This window comes from Gossypium raimondii, chromosome 6 (assembly GCF_025698545.1).
Source record: "Gossypium raimondii isolate GPD5lz chromosome 6, ASM2569854v1, whole genome shotgun sequence".
In the NCBI taxonomy this organism is placed as follows: domain Eukaryota; kingdom Viridiplantae; phylum Streptophyta; class Magnoliopsida; order Malvales; family Malvaceae; genus Gossypium; species Gossypium raimondii.
Window position 1 is genome coordinate 15017134 of NC_068570.1, and position 15123 is coordinate 15032256.

Below are 15123 nucleotides of genomic sequence, written 5' to 3' on the forward strand. Positions count from 1 at the left end.
GAAAAAGAGCATGCTTATATCCTCGTTCGCTTGTTGACACCGAAAACATGTTGGATCAATAGAAACTTCTCAGTGAAGAAGGCTACTATTACAAGAAACGACTCCTCTCATACAACGTCGAATACATTCTTCTACTTTTGGAGGCAAAGTTATAGCATATGAAAATTTGAGTATTTTCACCTTTTTATTAAATTTCATAAAATAAATAGACATATATCTTAAGAGGATAATATAGAATCTTGAGAATTTAAAAAAAAAAAATTAGTAAAGTATTGTGAATGAAGGGACACGAACGAAGTCAAACATTTTGACTTAGTAAAATTGAAATATATATAAATACTTTGGGCAAAACTAATTTTTTATGATAAAAGATTTAAATTTAATTATTTATTTTTAAACAGACCAAAATATAATTTCCTACTATTACTTTAGGATTCACCTTGTGAAGGTTATATATTTTGTGGTGCTTCACGATTTAAAAGAAAGAGAAAAAAATATATGGAGAAGATAGGATATAGGCAAGTGTGAAGCCTAGAATTTTTGGTTGGGGGCTCAAGATAAAAATATAAATTATTGAGGTGAAACTTTAAAATTTTATGCTAAAAGAGTTAAATTGAATTGCTAATTTTTAAGGGATCTAAAATTCCAATATAACCATGTTATCTAGGTGCTAAGGTCTTGCCTGTGACTTTGAATACGCCTTTGAAAGAAAATGTTTCTTTTTTTTGCTACATAATGAAATACAATTTGTCCAAATTGGACAAAAGAAATGGGAGAAAATTAGAACAACATGATTTTGAAAGTAAAACAAAAAAAAAAAATTACAAATTACCTGAATTAAAATTAAATTTTTTTCTATATTTTCTTTAATCTTACTTAGTTGGAGGAGGAGTTGTAAGATGGTCTTAACAGAGTTGATGACTAAATATTGAGGGATTAAATGTTAATGCATTTTGTACCCACGTGATGGCCTGATGGTTAGGGCATTCATCGCCCTAGGTGAGGTTTGAGTTCGAGTCGTGCTAACTGCGTTTGTTGTTCAGATTTTGCCTTGTTATTGTCATTCACCAAAAAAATGTTAATGCATTGTGGGAGTGATCCAACACTAATGTGATATGCGAATTTTGAATTCTAAATGTTCAAGGATTTGAGGAAATCAATGTATTTGTCTTTGGCAATGCATCGTAGTCCTATTTATAGGTCAGATCGGGCCTTAACAAAAATTTAGGTTTGTTTGATAAGTTCGAATTAGATTCGGTTCAAAAAATGAGCCTAAAATTTTACTTAAATCCATCTCAAATAAAAATGCTAAAACCCAGGCCTAGTTTGACCCACTCGTATTATTTTTTTATATAATTTTTTTAACATAATACATCAAAAACACTAAAAACATTAAAATAAATATTCACCAACAAATTGAAAATAAAATTTTTTAAAAAATCTTTATACTTAAATAACACTAACATAGGTGAAACTTAACAAGCAAATGCCTCTAAAATAGTAACAAAATTAATAATAAAATAAGAGTTATACAATATTCCAACAATAACAATAAAATAGTAGCAACATAATAGTGAAATGACAGCAAAACAGTGAGAAAATAACAATTTTTTTTTTGCAAGTTCGAGTCGGGCTTAGGCGAATAAACCTTACCCGAGGTCCGGCCTATTTAGAAAATGGGCCTTTTTTTTTCCAAACTCATTTTTCAAACATATAATTTTGCTCAAACCCTCCCACTTTTTGAATCAACTCGACTCATGAACAAGTCTAAAATAACTTAACTATCACATTGTATTGCAATAAAAGTGTGACAATGACTAATTCTAAGGAAACCAAACATCATAGAAAAAATACATTGATCACAAGTATCACAGTGTTAGAAAGATGGTTGTTGGTGAAATAGTAAATGTTGTCAACATAACATCTGGAGATAACTTTGCAATTTCGTTTATCAAAACTCTAATCATGTAAAGGGAATGAAAATGCAAAATATGATACATTTAGTTAGGTAGTATAAATTAAGTTCATAGCCCATAAAATTATTGGGAGCAAATGTTTATGTTAGGATTATTATGTTGTCTAAAAGTTTACTTGGAGAGATAGTTTGTCTTAGTTATCAGAGTAAGATTGATTCTCAAGATAGCGACATAGATGCGATTCTATAAATAGACAATATATTCACTAGACTCAAGATGAATTAATTTACTTGCAATGTTTATTGTGTACTTACCTTAATCTTGAATAAAGTGAAAAACTATGTATGAATGACTTACATATTTGAAATATAAATTCACTTATAGATGTTAAAATCATAATTCAAAAGTTAATGACATTATACAATTTATAAAAGTGGAATGAAAGCATAGGCCATTTGTTTTGTTAAATCGCAAGCTCATTTGAAAAATATTTTTAAATATAGCTTTTGTAATTATAGTGGTTTGACTCTATGATTTAATAACGATGTAATTAATAGACGAAAAATTAAAATTTAATTACATGTTATTTTAGTCTACATTTTATATGTCTAAATGGTTTTTTCGCTAGCTCATAAATAATTGGAAGTTCGGTCATGATATTATAGTGATTTGATGTTATTATAGATGTATTTATGAAAAGAATATCGTCACGACACCATTAAATGTTGGAATAAATGGATATTTTGGAAGCTTTGAGGCATATTATCGATTAGTAAATGTGGATATTTGAATCATAAAACTATGGTTTTATATTTTACTCCATGAGAACTTTACAATGGTATATCATATGCTCAAAATAGTTGAGTGATGAATGAGAAATTGATACTCAAAGTAAGTCACTTGTGAATTATGTTGAGGAAAGTAGAAAGCTTAGTCCCACATTTGTTAGATATCAAGAGTGAAATATATTTATATATGTGAACCAACTTGGTGGTTATTGAATGACTAAATTAACACTATCTCTCATGCGCAAGGGGGCACAAATTCAAACCCATTAGGGTTGGGGGCACACCCACACGACGTGGGTAATGGGAAATGTTTGTATTGGTTGGGCATTTTTAAGCCCCTATGAATATTTAATTAGTAATCTGACACGGAAGATACACACAGTGATAGACGAAGCCATCTTATTGTTGTATCCTCGATTTTTCCAGCACCAAAGGAGCGGAGCGGCTGAATCTATCTTCCAGTATAATATTTGAATTTAATTTAATTTTCTATTTTCCAAATTATATATTATTGTTCTTATATATAAATATTTTATAATACTGTCATTTTACTAACATTTTTGTGCAACATTAAAAGCAACCACAGTATCAAATCCACTCTCATTAATATTTCCAAATTTTTAAGCTCACCACACAAGTAATCGCGGGAGAAGGGCTCACTCCAAGAAGAGAGACCACACTTTGCTTAAGTGTAACCTCAACTCCCTCAAATTATCACTTCGAGTATATAACTTAATTATTAAACAAAGAATATGTTAAAAAATGTTGCAAAATCACAATATGCAACATAACACAAGTATGAACTACGTCAACTGTCGAACTGTTATCGTTTCCAACTCATAAGCCAAACCCTCTTAACGCGCATTACATGTCCAATAAAAGAGGGAGGTTTGCATTGCGTGTCCAATAAACATTGGGCTGTCATTGCACATTCCCCATAACGCGCGATAACCAAACAGCTTGGGTTCAAATCATCATTGGGCTGTCATTGCACACTCCCCCTAACGCGCGTTAACCAAAACAGCTTGGGTCCAAATCATCTGATAGTTTCAACCTGTTTCGCTCTGCAGACTCAGCACTGCTACTGTTTTCGAGTTTCAATGAGTTTAAATAAAATCTAACAAAACCCCATCACCAAATTTCATTTTATACTGGTATCATACATTAAGTGCCTTTAGCGAGTTAGTGTTCTTATAGCTTCTGGTAGTTGGCTAGTTAATTGCGACCCGAGGTTTCATTGTAAACCGTTCGGTGTTGGGGCAGGGTTCTTCCTTTTTCTCCATAAAAATAGCAAAATGAGTTAATTGGAAAATTCCCAGAACAGTACATTTTATATAATCCATGTCTTTGCTGAAGTCCCATTCAACACCCCAATTTTCTCCGGTTATCTTAACCAAACTAATCGTACGTTAGGGTTTCACATATTTTGTGTTTTCACTCTTTTTTTTTTAATACTTATCAGTCCCATTCGGTAAAGGTTTAGTCTTTTTACTCTTATTACAATCTCACAAACTACATGCATTCTCCAAAGGAGGAACAGGGTGAGCCTCTAAAACGAAGTTTCAGTGAGGCGAACTCAGACCCACCTGATTGGATGGTTCTAGACGACAATGAAACTGCTAAGGAAGAAGACCCTTCTTCATCTTCAAAACCTAAGGACTTTAACCCCAGAGGGTTTGCCCTTTTCTCTTTTTCGTTTTTGAGTGTGGTTGTTATTTGTGTCATTCTGAGTTTTTGATTTTATTTTTGTGTTTTGTAGGTATCAATTGCAGGTATATGAGGTGGCAAAGGGAAGAAACATAATAGCAGTGTTGGATACAGGTGTAGGGAAGACAATGATAGCTGTGATGCTCATAAAAGATTTTGTTCAAGCTATCGAGTCTACTGAAAGTAAAAAATTGATTATTTTCTTGGCTCCCACTGTTCATCTAGTCAATCAGGTTTGCTTTTTGATCCGCGAAAGTTTGAATTCCTCCTGGTGAGGTAATTGTAGTTAAACATTGACATTGTGTGTATATATACATATATTTGTATTTGCAGCAATTTGAATATGTAAAAGATCATACTAGTTTGGAAGTTGAACAGTATTATGGAGCTAAGGGGGTTGATGAATGGACCTTGGATTGTTGGGAGAAAGAAACAAAGGAGCATGATGTAAGTTTGCTTATTATCTAGCTTTGATAAGGCTACTTTTTAAGCTAATGCACTGAGTCTTATAAATGTTGAGTTGGATTCCATTTGGTTCTAGTACTCTCACTTTGAGAATCCTCCGCCTTAATTTTTCGTAGTTCGTACTAATGTTTTTCAATGCACTTCTAGTAAAGTTGGCATTTGGTGTTTACTTATCTTTGAAGGGCACCTTGTAGGCATTATTCCTTGATATTCTTTGAAGGCACTATACTTTGTAAATGGGTAGCAAAGCATGGGACATACTTTTTTTCTTCTGCTTCTAGCCCCTTTAGATCAACTTGTTACTGATATGTATATCTTTATCATTGATCTTGTAGGTTCTGGTTATGACACCCCAAATTCTATTGGATGCCTTAAGGAAGGCATTCTTGAGTCTGGAGATGGTGTCCTTAATGATAATAGACGAGTGCCACCGTGCTACTGGCAACCATCCATATGCCAAAATAATGAAGGTCAGTAATCCTGAAATCTTTTTGCTAGAATCTTGATGACTTTTTGTTTTTTGACACTAAGAATTTTGATGACTATTTAAATTATTTGGTCCTTTTTTCTGATTAAAAATGAAATGTTGTTGTGTTCTATATTTTGGTGTAGGAATTTTATCACAAATCTAATAACAAGCCAAAGATTTTTGGAATGACAGCATCACCTGTGGTTAGCAAAGGTAAGGTATTTGTATTATTGTTTTTTCATATGATATTTAAGTGTTTCCTATTCATAAGGTTTATCTAGTTGTTTATATCCCCATTTTGCTCAAGCTTTGTTCCTATTACAGAAGAGATCTAAAAGTATGGTTGTTTTAACCATTAAGGATCAGTTTTTTAAAGAAAATGATCTTGAAGCTCCTTGGTGTTGCAGAAATACTTCACCTTTTTTTTCCCCCACAAGCATATTTTGTTGCATATATACAGTAGTTCTTATGCTTTTGACTCAACTTTCTGTAGGTGTGTTGTCCAGCAATAATTGCGATGGTCAAATGTCAGAACTTGAATGTGTTTTGGATTCCTTGGTATCTTTGTATTTAGTTTTTCTGGTTACCTATACGATTGATTTGCTGGAAAAATCATATGTCGATATGAACAACATCTTGAATATGTGCTGCTGCAGATATACACTATTGAAGACAGGACAGAGATGGAAGCGTGTGTTCCTTCTGCTAAAGAAAGTTGTAGATTTTTTGATCCAGCACAATTTTCTAGCTTGGATTTGAAAGCAAAGGTAGAAGCCTCTTGGTTAAAGGTATCCACGGACTTTCATGAGTGATTCACTTGTGTGGGAATGTGTTATTTACTCTTTTCATATAGAGTTGTTGAAGGCCTTTTATTTTATTTTATTTTATTCTGGGCAGACAGATGCGTCATTGTCAAATTTGCAAAGCTCACTGCAAACTTCTTATAAAGGCATGGATGATAAACTTAAGAATCTACGGAAGCGATTATCAAATGACCATGCTAAGGTTCTGCATTGCCTTGATAATCTTGGTCTCATATGTGCTTATGAGGTATGATTGTGATGTAAATTTCAATTAGAGTAATGATCTTTAAGAGGAAAAGTGTGTTCATCTCGTTTTTACATGCCATATAAAATTCAAGCTACTCTTATAACATACACAGCTTTTGATTTCTATTATTTACTTGGATGCATTTGTTGTCTAATTTAACTCTAATAGTTACATTAAAAACCAATTAACTGAGTAATGTCTGACAAAAACCCTGTACTTTATACAATCACCATAGTTTAAATAACAAATAAGGTTTCGCTGGGCTTTATGTTGTTTCTTTCTGCTATGCCTTCCTGTTTGCTGCTGATGCGATGTGCTTTATGTTACTTCTTTCATAGGCTGTTAACATTTGTCTAGAGAACATCCTTGACACCACAGAGGAATCTAAAGCATATAGAGAAAGTGTGTTGCAGTATAAAAATTTCCTTGAGGAAGTCCAATGTAGAATTGGGGAGTCTCTTCCCCTCGGTATGATGTGATGTACCTTTTATTGTAGTTCTTTTATCTGGTTTAAACCGTGTTTTCTAGATGTTTAAGTTTACATATCTGAAGATACATTTGTCTCTCACTAATATTGTTCGCTTCTCACCTCTTCAGGTGATAAAAATTTTCTGAATACTGGATTTGACTATTTGAAGGCAGTAGATCTTGGCTATATTTCTCCAAAACTGCATGAACTACTTCAACTGTTCCAATCATTTGGGTAATAGGAAACTTCAGTGGTTAGTATTTGGAATATACTGACAGTGTTGACTTAAGTCTTATTTCTGTTGTTGCAGAGAAACTAGACAAGTATTGTGCCTGATTTTTGTTGAAAGAATTATTACTGCTAAAGTAATTGAAAGATTTGCGAAGAAAGTAAGCTGTTTATCACATTTCATGGTTTCATATATGACTGGAAGTAATACATCTGTTGATTCCCTGGCACCAAAAATGCAAAAGGAAACCTTGGAGTCATTTCGATCTGGGAAGGTATCTCATCTTCTATGTAATAGCTTATAAGCACTGAAATTTGGATATTTTACAGTCAATGATTAAAAGCTTCGTGTAGGTGAATCTATTGTTTACTACTGATGTGGTTGAGGAGGGAATTCATGTACCAAATTGCTGTTATGTGATACGTTTCGACCTGCCAAAGACAGTCCGGAGTTATGTACAATCTCGAGGAAGAGCTAGGCAGAACAATTCTGAATTCATTATGATGCTTGAGAGGTAGAACTGTGTTCTTGTGTAGCATGCATTTGTTGTTTGCCTGTAGTACTTTTGTCTGTCAGAAGATATTTCGTCATGGGTGCCTCTATTTATGATATAATGGCATAGTGTCTAACTGATGTGTTGACAGGGGAAATGTGAAACAAAGAAATCAACTATATGATATAATCAGGAGTGAGTATTCAATGACAAATTCGGCAATTAAAAGAGATCCCGATTCTGATCCATGCCTTCTTAAAGATCATACATTTGAAGAAACAAATGTTTTTATTGTGGATGCTACTGGAGCTTCAGTTACTGCAGATTCTGCTGTTAGCCTCATCCATAAATATTGTGGGAAGCTCCCCGGTGATAAGTATGCTGTTTCTTGTTATATTTTTGTTCTTTAATCTTCACTTTTCACTATGTTTGGGAGTTTGTTGATGACATATTAATGCACATTTTGTCCTCTGTTCAATGTAGGTATTACACACCAAAACCAAATTTCCAGTTCACGTCTTCTGAAGGATTATATAAGTGTAAATTAACATTACCTGTTAATGCAGCCGTTCAAACAATAGTTGGTCCACTGTCTAGGAATTCTCATTTAGCAAAGCAGCTTGTATGCTTAGAAGCATGTAAGCAGCTTCATCAAATGGGTGCCTTGGATGATCATCTCACTCCATCCATTGAAGAGCCTTCAGAAAATGCTTGTATTTCTAAAGGAAAAGATTCAGGTGCAGGTGCAGGTGCAGGTATATGCATAAACTTTCTAAGTATGAAATTCTTGTTTAATGATTGATTTTGCAACTCTGGTGTGAGTGTGTAAGAAAATTTTATAACATCCCTCTTCGTGGTTTTTGATAAGTATTGTTGACCTGAGTTCAAACTTGAACTGTATTATTTACTAAATGTATAGTACTTTCTTTCTTGTGCTCCTGGTCATCATCTGCAAAAAAGTGTGCCTTGCTACTTGCATCATTACCATTCAGGCTCTTGGTAGCAATAAAAAAATGAAAATATTAATAATAGACTACATTTTAATTTCCAAGCATGTGCTTCTCAAGTTATGGCTAGTAGCGAGCACTAAAATTCGGTTTTGCTTTATGGACATAGTGCTGCTATGTTACTTGCATTACTGGCACAGAATTTGGCCAGCATTTTTGGGATGTGAATTTTTGTTTGGGATATTAGTTATGTCTTTGCTTGTCTTTCTATCTAAAATCATTGTTTGCATTTTTTAGTCTTGCAGAAAATAAAAAATGGTTTCATATTGCTGTTTTTCCTTCTTTCTTTTTTTGTGGTACAAAGGAACTACAAAACGGAAGGAGCTTCATGGAACAACTTGCATACAGGCATTATGTGGAAGCTGGGGAGAAAAATCTGATGATGCTGTTTTCTTTGCCTATAAATTTGACTTCAAATGCAATATCATTACTGTGGTTTATTCTGGATTTGTTCTTCTAATTGAATCAAAGCTTGCGGATGATGTGGGGAATACTGAAATGGATCTTTTCTTGATTGGTAAGATGGTTAAGGCTAGCGTTTCTTCCTGTGGGCAAGTGTATTTGAATGCAGAACAGGTATAAATAAACCTAATGTTGTATAATTGTTCTTTTTTCCTACATGAAGTCCTTAATTTCAATTGCAATCTCATGCTCTTCTCTTCTCTTTGTTTTGTTTTTATTTTCTTCACTATAGATGGTGAAAGCGAAGCGCTTTCAGGAATTTTTCTTTAATGGCTTGTTTGGGAAGTTATTTGTTGGATCTAAATCATCTGGAGCACCAAGAGAATTTCTACTTCGGGATAAAACAAGCTCCTTGTGGAGTCCATCCCACATGTATTTGCTTTTGCCCCTCGAGGATAATTCAACTGATGAATTGAGAATACACTGGCCAGGGATAACAGCTTGCACATTAGCTGCGGAATTTTTAAATAAAAATTCTTTGTTGGGCACTGAGCAATCTGATGATGATGGAAGCAATCCATCATTGAACAGTACTGGTTCACCTGTGACATACTGCAAAGAAACCAATATAATCCGCTTTGCTAACAGTTCAGTTGATGCTAATAGTCTTAGAAATACGGTAGTATTGGCTATTCACACTGGAAGAATCTACTGCATCATTGAAGCTGTGAGTGATAAAACTGCTGAAAGTTCTTTCGCTGAAACTGTTGATACGGTCTCATCAGAGTTTGCTACCTTCTATGAATACTTCTACAAAAAGTAAGTGATAGGAATTTCCAGCTAGTTTTTATGTATTTCTGCATCACAAAGTGGTTCAAATTACAACGTTGGCTTTGATCAGGTACAATATTGTGCTGAAACATCCAGGACAGCCTTTGATGCTGTTAAAGCAGAGCCATAACCCGCACAACTTGCTTGTGAATTTTAATGATGAAGGTTTGTAAATGTTTTAGCTACATTACAATTAGGGATTATGTAGATGCAATGCCCCCATCTTGTAGCTCTGTGATCATTTTATCCAGTTCGTTATTCCCAAGACATTTTTCTAGGTGAAAGTATCTTACAGGTCCCTCAATTATAGGGACCTCATCAAATTAGTTCCTTTACTATTAAATGGATCAATTTAGTCCTACTATTGAAATGAATCAAATAAGCCCAAATTTTAACGGTGTTAACATTTACTGTTTAAAAAATTGTCATTTGTCATTTACTATTTAACAGAGTTAACATCTTTAAAGCTTTACGGTTCTTCAAATGAATTATTTTGTTTGGAGTAAAACTGCGAATGAAAAAAAAATCATGTCATTTTTTAAACAGAAAATGTTAAATATGTTAAAATTTGGGCTTATTTGATTCATTTTAATAGGACTAAATTGATCCATTTAATAGTAAAGGAACTAATTTGATGAGGTCCCTATAATTGAGGGACCTCTCAGGTGCTTTCACCCATTGTTCTACCTCCAATCCAACAAAAGTAGAAGTTCTTGATTACCAGTTATTGTGGTTTTGATTTTCAATTTCTAGCTACTTAAATAAAGTCTTAAACCTGAAATAACACTATGTACCTTATGTCCATGTGACTTCTAAATATTTTTCCAATTTCTGAGCAGGTGTATCAGCTAAGGCATCACAAGCTGGCGTGGTTAATGAAAAGCCTCGGTTTCATGTCCACATGCCCCCTGAGCTTTTACTTGTCCTTGATGTCCCAGTGAGTGTTCTAAAATCATTGTACTTACTGCCATCATTGATGCATCGGCTGGAGTCCTTAATGTTGGCCAACCAACTCAGAGAAGAGATAAACTTTTGTTCTAGCAACATTGATATTCCAAGCTCAATGGTTTTTTCTCTAAATCTCCTCTAAACTGTCTGTTTCTGAAACGATTCATTACTTTAACAATAATTTGATATCTTTTTTAAACTAATAGATCCTGGAAGCATTAACAACACTTAGATGCTGTGAAAGTTTTTCAATGGAAAGGCTGGAATTGCTTGGGGATTCAGTTCTGAAGTATGCTGTTAGCTGCCACCTCTTTCTTAGATATCCCAACAAACATGAGGGACAATTATCTGCCAGGCGTTCGTTGGCAGTTTGTAATTCAACCCTGCATAAGTTGGGAACTGACCACAAAATACAGGTGCTATTTCCTTATATTGGCTAGAATCCTTGCGTAGGCTGAGTCACTGAGATCCATTTTTGATGGATATATATTCTTTGAGGCAACTGTTTATGCTTGTTAATAGGATATAATCATTCTTGCTGTTCATTGTGCACCAATATCTCTATGTGTATCTCCTGTATAATCTGCCTCCTCTAATTGTATAATTTTTAAAGAGATGGTTTCTGGCTATGAATGATATGTTTGCTAGTGGAATATTATTGTTCTAGCATAACAGAGAACATGACACTTGTTGCTTCGCAAAATTATTTAATGTTTGTACCATGTTGAAGGATTTATAATAATATATTATGATCCTTTGTGCTCAAAAGCGGGCAACATTGGTATTTTTGCTTTATTGAGTTACATATTGTTTTCAGGTTGTGTTTAATAAGCTGGTTTAAATAAGCAGCAGCGGCAATGCATGGGCTTTTCTTTTATCCTTTCCAATTCTTGCATTATTGAAAACTGGAGTCTATAATTTAGGCACAGAAGCTGCCCATTCTGCTCGACTTCTTATTGTTTATGCCAGTTTTGGCAAATATACAAGTATTACGAACTGTTGATTGTTACATTGGTTTTATTTTTTATATAACAGGGATACATTAGGGACAGTGCTTTTGATCCCCGTCGTTGGGTAGCTCCAGGACAACGAGTGCTTCGCCCTGTTCCTTGCAAGTGTGGTGTGGACTCTCTAGAAGTTCCTTTAGATAAAAAATTTCAGACAGAAGACCCTAAAGTTAAGGTTGGTAAATCCTGTGATAGAGGCCACCGATGGTTGTGTTCAAAAACCATATCAGATTGTGTTGAAGCTCTCATAGGAGCATACTACTTAAGTGGTGGACTTGTTGCTGCCCTTCATGTGATGAAGTGGCTCGGGATTGATGCCGAACTTGATCCCTTGGTGGTAGCTGAGGTCATTAATCAGGCATCCTTAAGAACTTATGTCCCCAATTACGAAATCCACATGATAGAGTCAAAAGTTGGCTACAATTTTTCTGTCAAGTTTTTCTTGCAGGAGGCATTGACACATGAATCTTTGCACGAGTCCTACTGTTACCAGGTAGTTATGGAGGTTCTCTATATATATTCGAGTTCTTTATTTTTCCTTCTTTCTCTCAGAAAGTTTAAGTGATTTGGAGTCCAAGAAGGAAAAGCTCATACATTGTGAATAGGATATTGATGTTAATCTTTTGTTCCTTTTTCTCCATGAAGTGGAATAAAATAGTTTTAATACTAATTATGAATAATATAAATACAACTGTAAACAGTTGCTTAGGTCAATAGATCCCATGTGAGCTCACCTTTTTACGTATTGAAAATTTTCTACAGAGACTTGAATTTCTTGGTGATTCTGTGTTGGACTTGCTGATCACCCAGTATCTCTACAACCATCACACTGATATAGATCCGGGTGAGTTGACTGACCTGCGCTCCGCTTCGGTTAATAATGAAAATTTTGCTCAAGTTGCCGTGCGCCATGACCTTCATAAGCATCTTCAACATTGTTCAACTTTACTATCAAACCAAATAAGTGAATATGTGCGGTCCTTCACTGAATCTGATAACACCACCAGATTAGATCCCAGCATAAAAGGTCCCAAGGTATTATTAATCTTTTTTATGGTGCATAATTAGAGGTCTTTTATATGGTTCTATTGTACTCCGTTACTGTTTTCGATGCACTTTCCATGTTACCTTATGGCTCATTGAATTGAGGCGATTATTGGCCATGGGGATCAGGGATCTTGACGATATATAATCTCCACTTTCTTTGCTACAGGCTCTTGGAGACCTGGTTGAAAGTATTGTTGGGGCAATTCTGATTGATACAAACCTGAATCTTGACAAAGTCTGGAGAATTGTTGAACCGTTGTTGTCTCCAATTGTAACCCCAGATAAGCTTGAGCTGCCTCCATTCCGGGAACTGAATGAATTATGCGACTCTCTTGGATATTTTATTAAGGAAAAATGTAAAAATAAGGGGGAAGTAGTGCACGCCGAGCTTCTATTGCAGCTAGATCATGATTTGTTGGTAGGAGAGGGGTTTGATAGAAGTAGAAAAGTAGCAAAAGGAAAAGCCGCTTCTTGTCTGTTGAAGGACCTTGAGGTACGCATTCATAAAAGTTTGTCAGGACATGAGAAAGGAGTGAGTCTGGTCACATCAGCCATTTAACTTCACAATTATTCTTCACTCCCTGCCTTCCTTTGACCAATCAGAAGTTTCTTTCATTTCATATAATATAATATTAAGGTTCTACATTTATGCTTACAATTGGTTATCATATGTGTGTCTAGTCTTTGTTTCTTTAGGTGGATTTGTTGATTTGTTTGATTCCCTTAGGCTTCGGTCTTTTAGATATGTAGTCATGTTCGGTTTAGGCTTTAGTCATTTAGGCATATAGTCATAAATCCATCACTGCATGTTGAGAACTGATTGTTTGCGCTAACATTGGCAATGGTCCTGATACTCCATGTCAACAGAACAGAGGAATCTCCAGGAAGAAAAGGAAACATGACTGTGTGGATTCAAGTCAAACCATGGAAGATGACTCGTTAGAACCAACAATCCCTAAGAGGCAAAGGAGCGCCGAAATTCAGTTGCTTGATGAATCAAAGAAAGCATGCAGTGCTACGCCTGCCACCCCAGGTATGTAAATTGTTGGAGGATATTGACTGCAGTTTAATGAGCCAACTGAATGAGCTCAATGGTACCATATACTGAACCAAGGCCTGGTACTAGAAATAGGAAAACATGTAAAATATCATCCACAGTTAAACTTGTTATTTGTTTTGTTCTTATAGTAAATGAGTGTACTCATCTAGTTCCCTTGTCTTTGGATAGTTACATGATGTCTTTGTCTAAAAAAGAAATAATATCAGAGGTAAATTAATTGGCTTTAAACGTGAATATCTTATTGGTTCCATCATGTTAGGAATTAAAACCAGATTATGTTTTTTTTCTGCTTTATGCAAACATGTCTTTGACATTTTCCTCTCTTTGGTTTCTAGTTATTGTAACAGTAAAAACGAAGAAAGGAGGGCCGAGGACCACTCTTTTTGAGCTTTGCAAGAAACTGCTGTGGCCTATGCCTAGTATCAAAGCAACAGAACACAAATCAAGGCATCTCTCTTTCATCTCTTGCAAATATTTCATCTGCTGAAGTTTCATTTCTTGATCTGCTAGTACATTTTCAGTGTTTTGAAGCATCACTATTACTTTCCTTTGCAGTGCTCCCATGGAAATTGGTGAAGGTCCCGAGAGGAAAAAAGGGTTTATCAGCTTTGTGTCGAAAATCATCTTGAATGTCCCAGGATACGACATTATTGAATGCACTGGAGATGCAAAAGCTGACAAAAAAAGTTCTTCAGACTCAGCAGCACTGTTTATGCTTTATGAGCTTGAACAGCGTGGGAAGCTCATCATCGAGGAAACCTTATAAGTCTACTAGCAGTTGACCATCAATGGTGTTCATTAAAGGTGATCTGCAATATCCTCACTGTCCAGTTATTAACTTTTGACTCTTGGTTTAAAATTGTAAGCGATGACTGTGAGGGCTCGTAACAAAATATCAACGATATATCATGTATGTATATATTGTCCATAATCTACCAACAAGCCATGTTAATAAATCTGCAGTTATTTCTGAATTTTATCTATTTGTCAATGTTAGGGTGAGTTTGGATTGGCGATGCGTTTATTTGCGGTTAGTATAAAAACAGCAGTAGCGGTGAGATTAGATACTTTAGCGTGAGACAAAAAGTAAGCTAAACATACCGCACTGCACCCAATCGTCCATCCAAATCTACCCTTATTGTTGTATATCAATTGTAGATTTCCAAAGGGAATGTCTTTTCTGCAAATTACCTCTTTAATTCATATTTATATAAGATTGTTTGTATTTAATATAT

At 34.8% G+C, this 15123-nt stretch overlaps 1 protein-coding gene across 6 annotated transcripts; it reads left to right on the forward strand.

Moving 5' to 3' along the window:
* The first annotated feature begins 3803 nt into the window (after positions 1-3803).
* LOC105773029 (endoribonuclease Dicer homolog 3) lies at positions 3804-14862 on the forward strand. 6 transcript variants are annotated; one of them, XM_012594609.2, is made up of 26 exons: positions 3804-4108; positions 4236-4378; positions 4464-4644; positions 4745-4858; positions 5212-5346; positions 5489-5558; positions 5839-5903; positions 6002-6133; positions 6243-6395; positions 6734-6863; positions 6993-7098; positions 7175-7367; positions 7447-7607; positions 7738-7962; positions 8070-8335; positions 8898-9169; positions 9288-9814; positions 9897-9991; positions 10666-10892; positions 10981-11190; positions 11810-12274; positions 12544-12816; positions 12995-13321; positions 13696-13861; positions 14224-14335; positions 14444-14862. In XM_012594609.2, exons 1-26 carry the CDS (start codon positions 4046-4048, stop codon positions 14652-14654), a joined length of 5022 nt encoding a protein of 1673 aa, XP_012450063.1. In that variant the 5' UTR covers positions 3804-4045; the 3' UTR covers positions 14655-14862. The 6 variants fall into 6 exon arrangements, with proteins under 6 accessions (XP_012450063.1, XP_052488586.1, XP_052488588.1 ...); XM_052632626.1 differs by having other exon boundaries at positions 3805-4108; positions 8070-8341; XM_052632628.1 differs by having other exon boundaries at positions 3805-4108; positions 6002-6112; positions 8070-8341.
* The last annotated feature ends 261 nt before the right edge of the window (positions 14863-15123 follow it).

What these genes read in the sequence shown, in the direction of transcription:
- LOC105773029 (XM_052632626.1), top strand. Translation starts at nt 4,046, where the DNA reads ATGTCTTTGCTGAAGTCCCATTCAACACCCCAATTTTCTCCGGTTATC. An exon ending in TTCATTATGATGCTTGAGAG is followed by an intron (nt 7,608 to 7,737) that starts GTAGAACTGTGT and finishes ATGTGTTGACAG; the next exon opens with GGGAAATGTGAAACAAAGAA. An exon ending in AGGTGCAGGTGCAGGTGCAG is followed by an intron (nt 8,342 to 8,897) that starts GTATATGCATAA and finishes TGTGGTACAAAG; the next exon opens with GAACTACAAAACGGAAGGAG.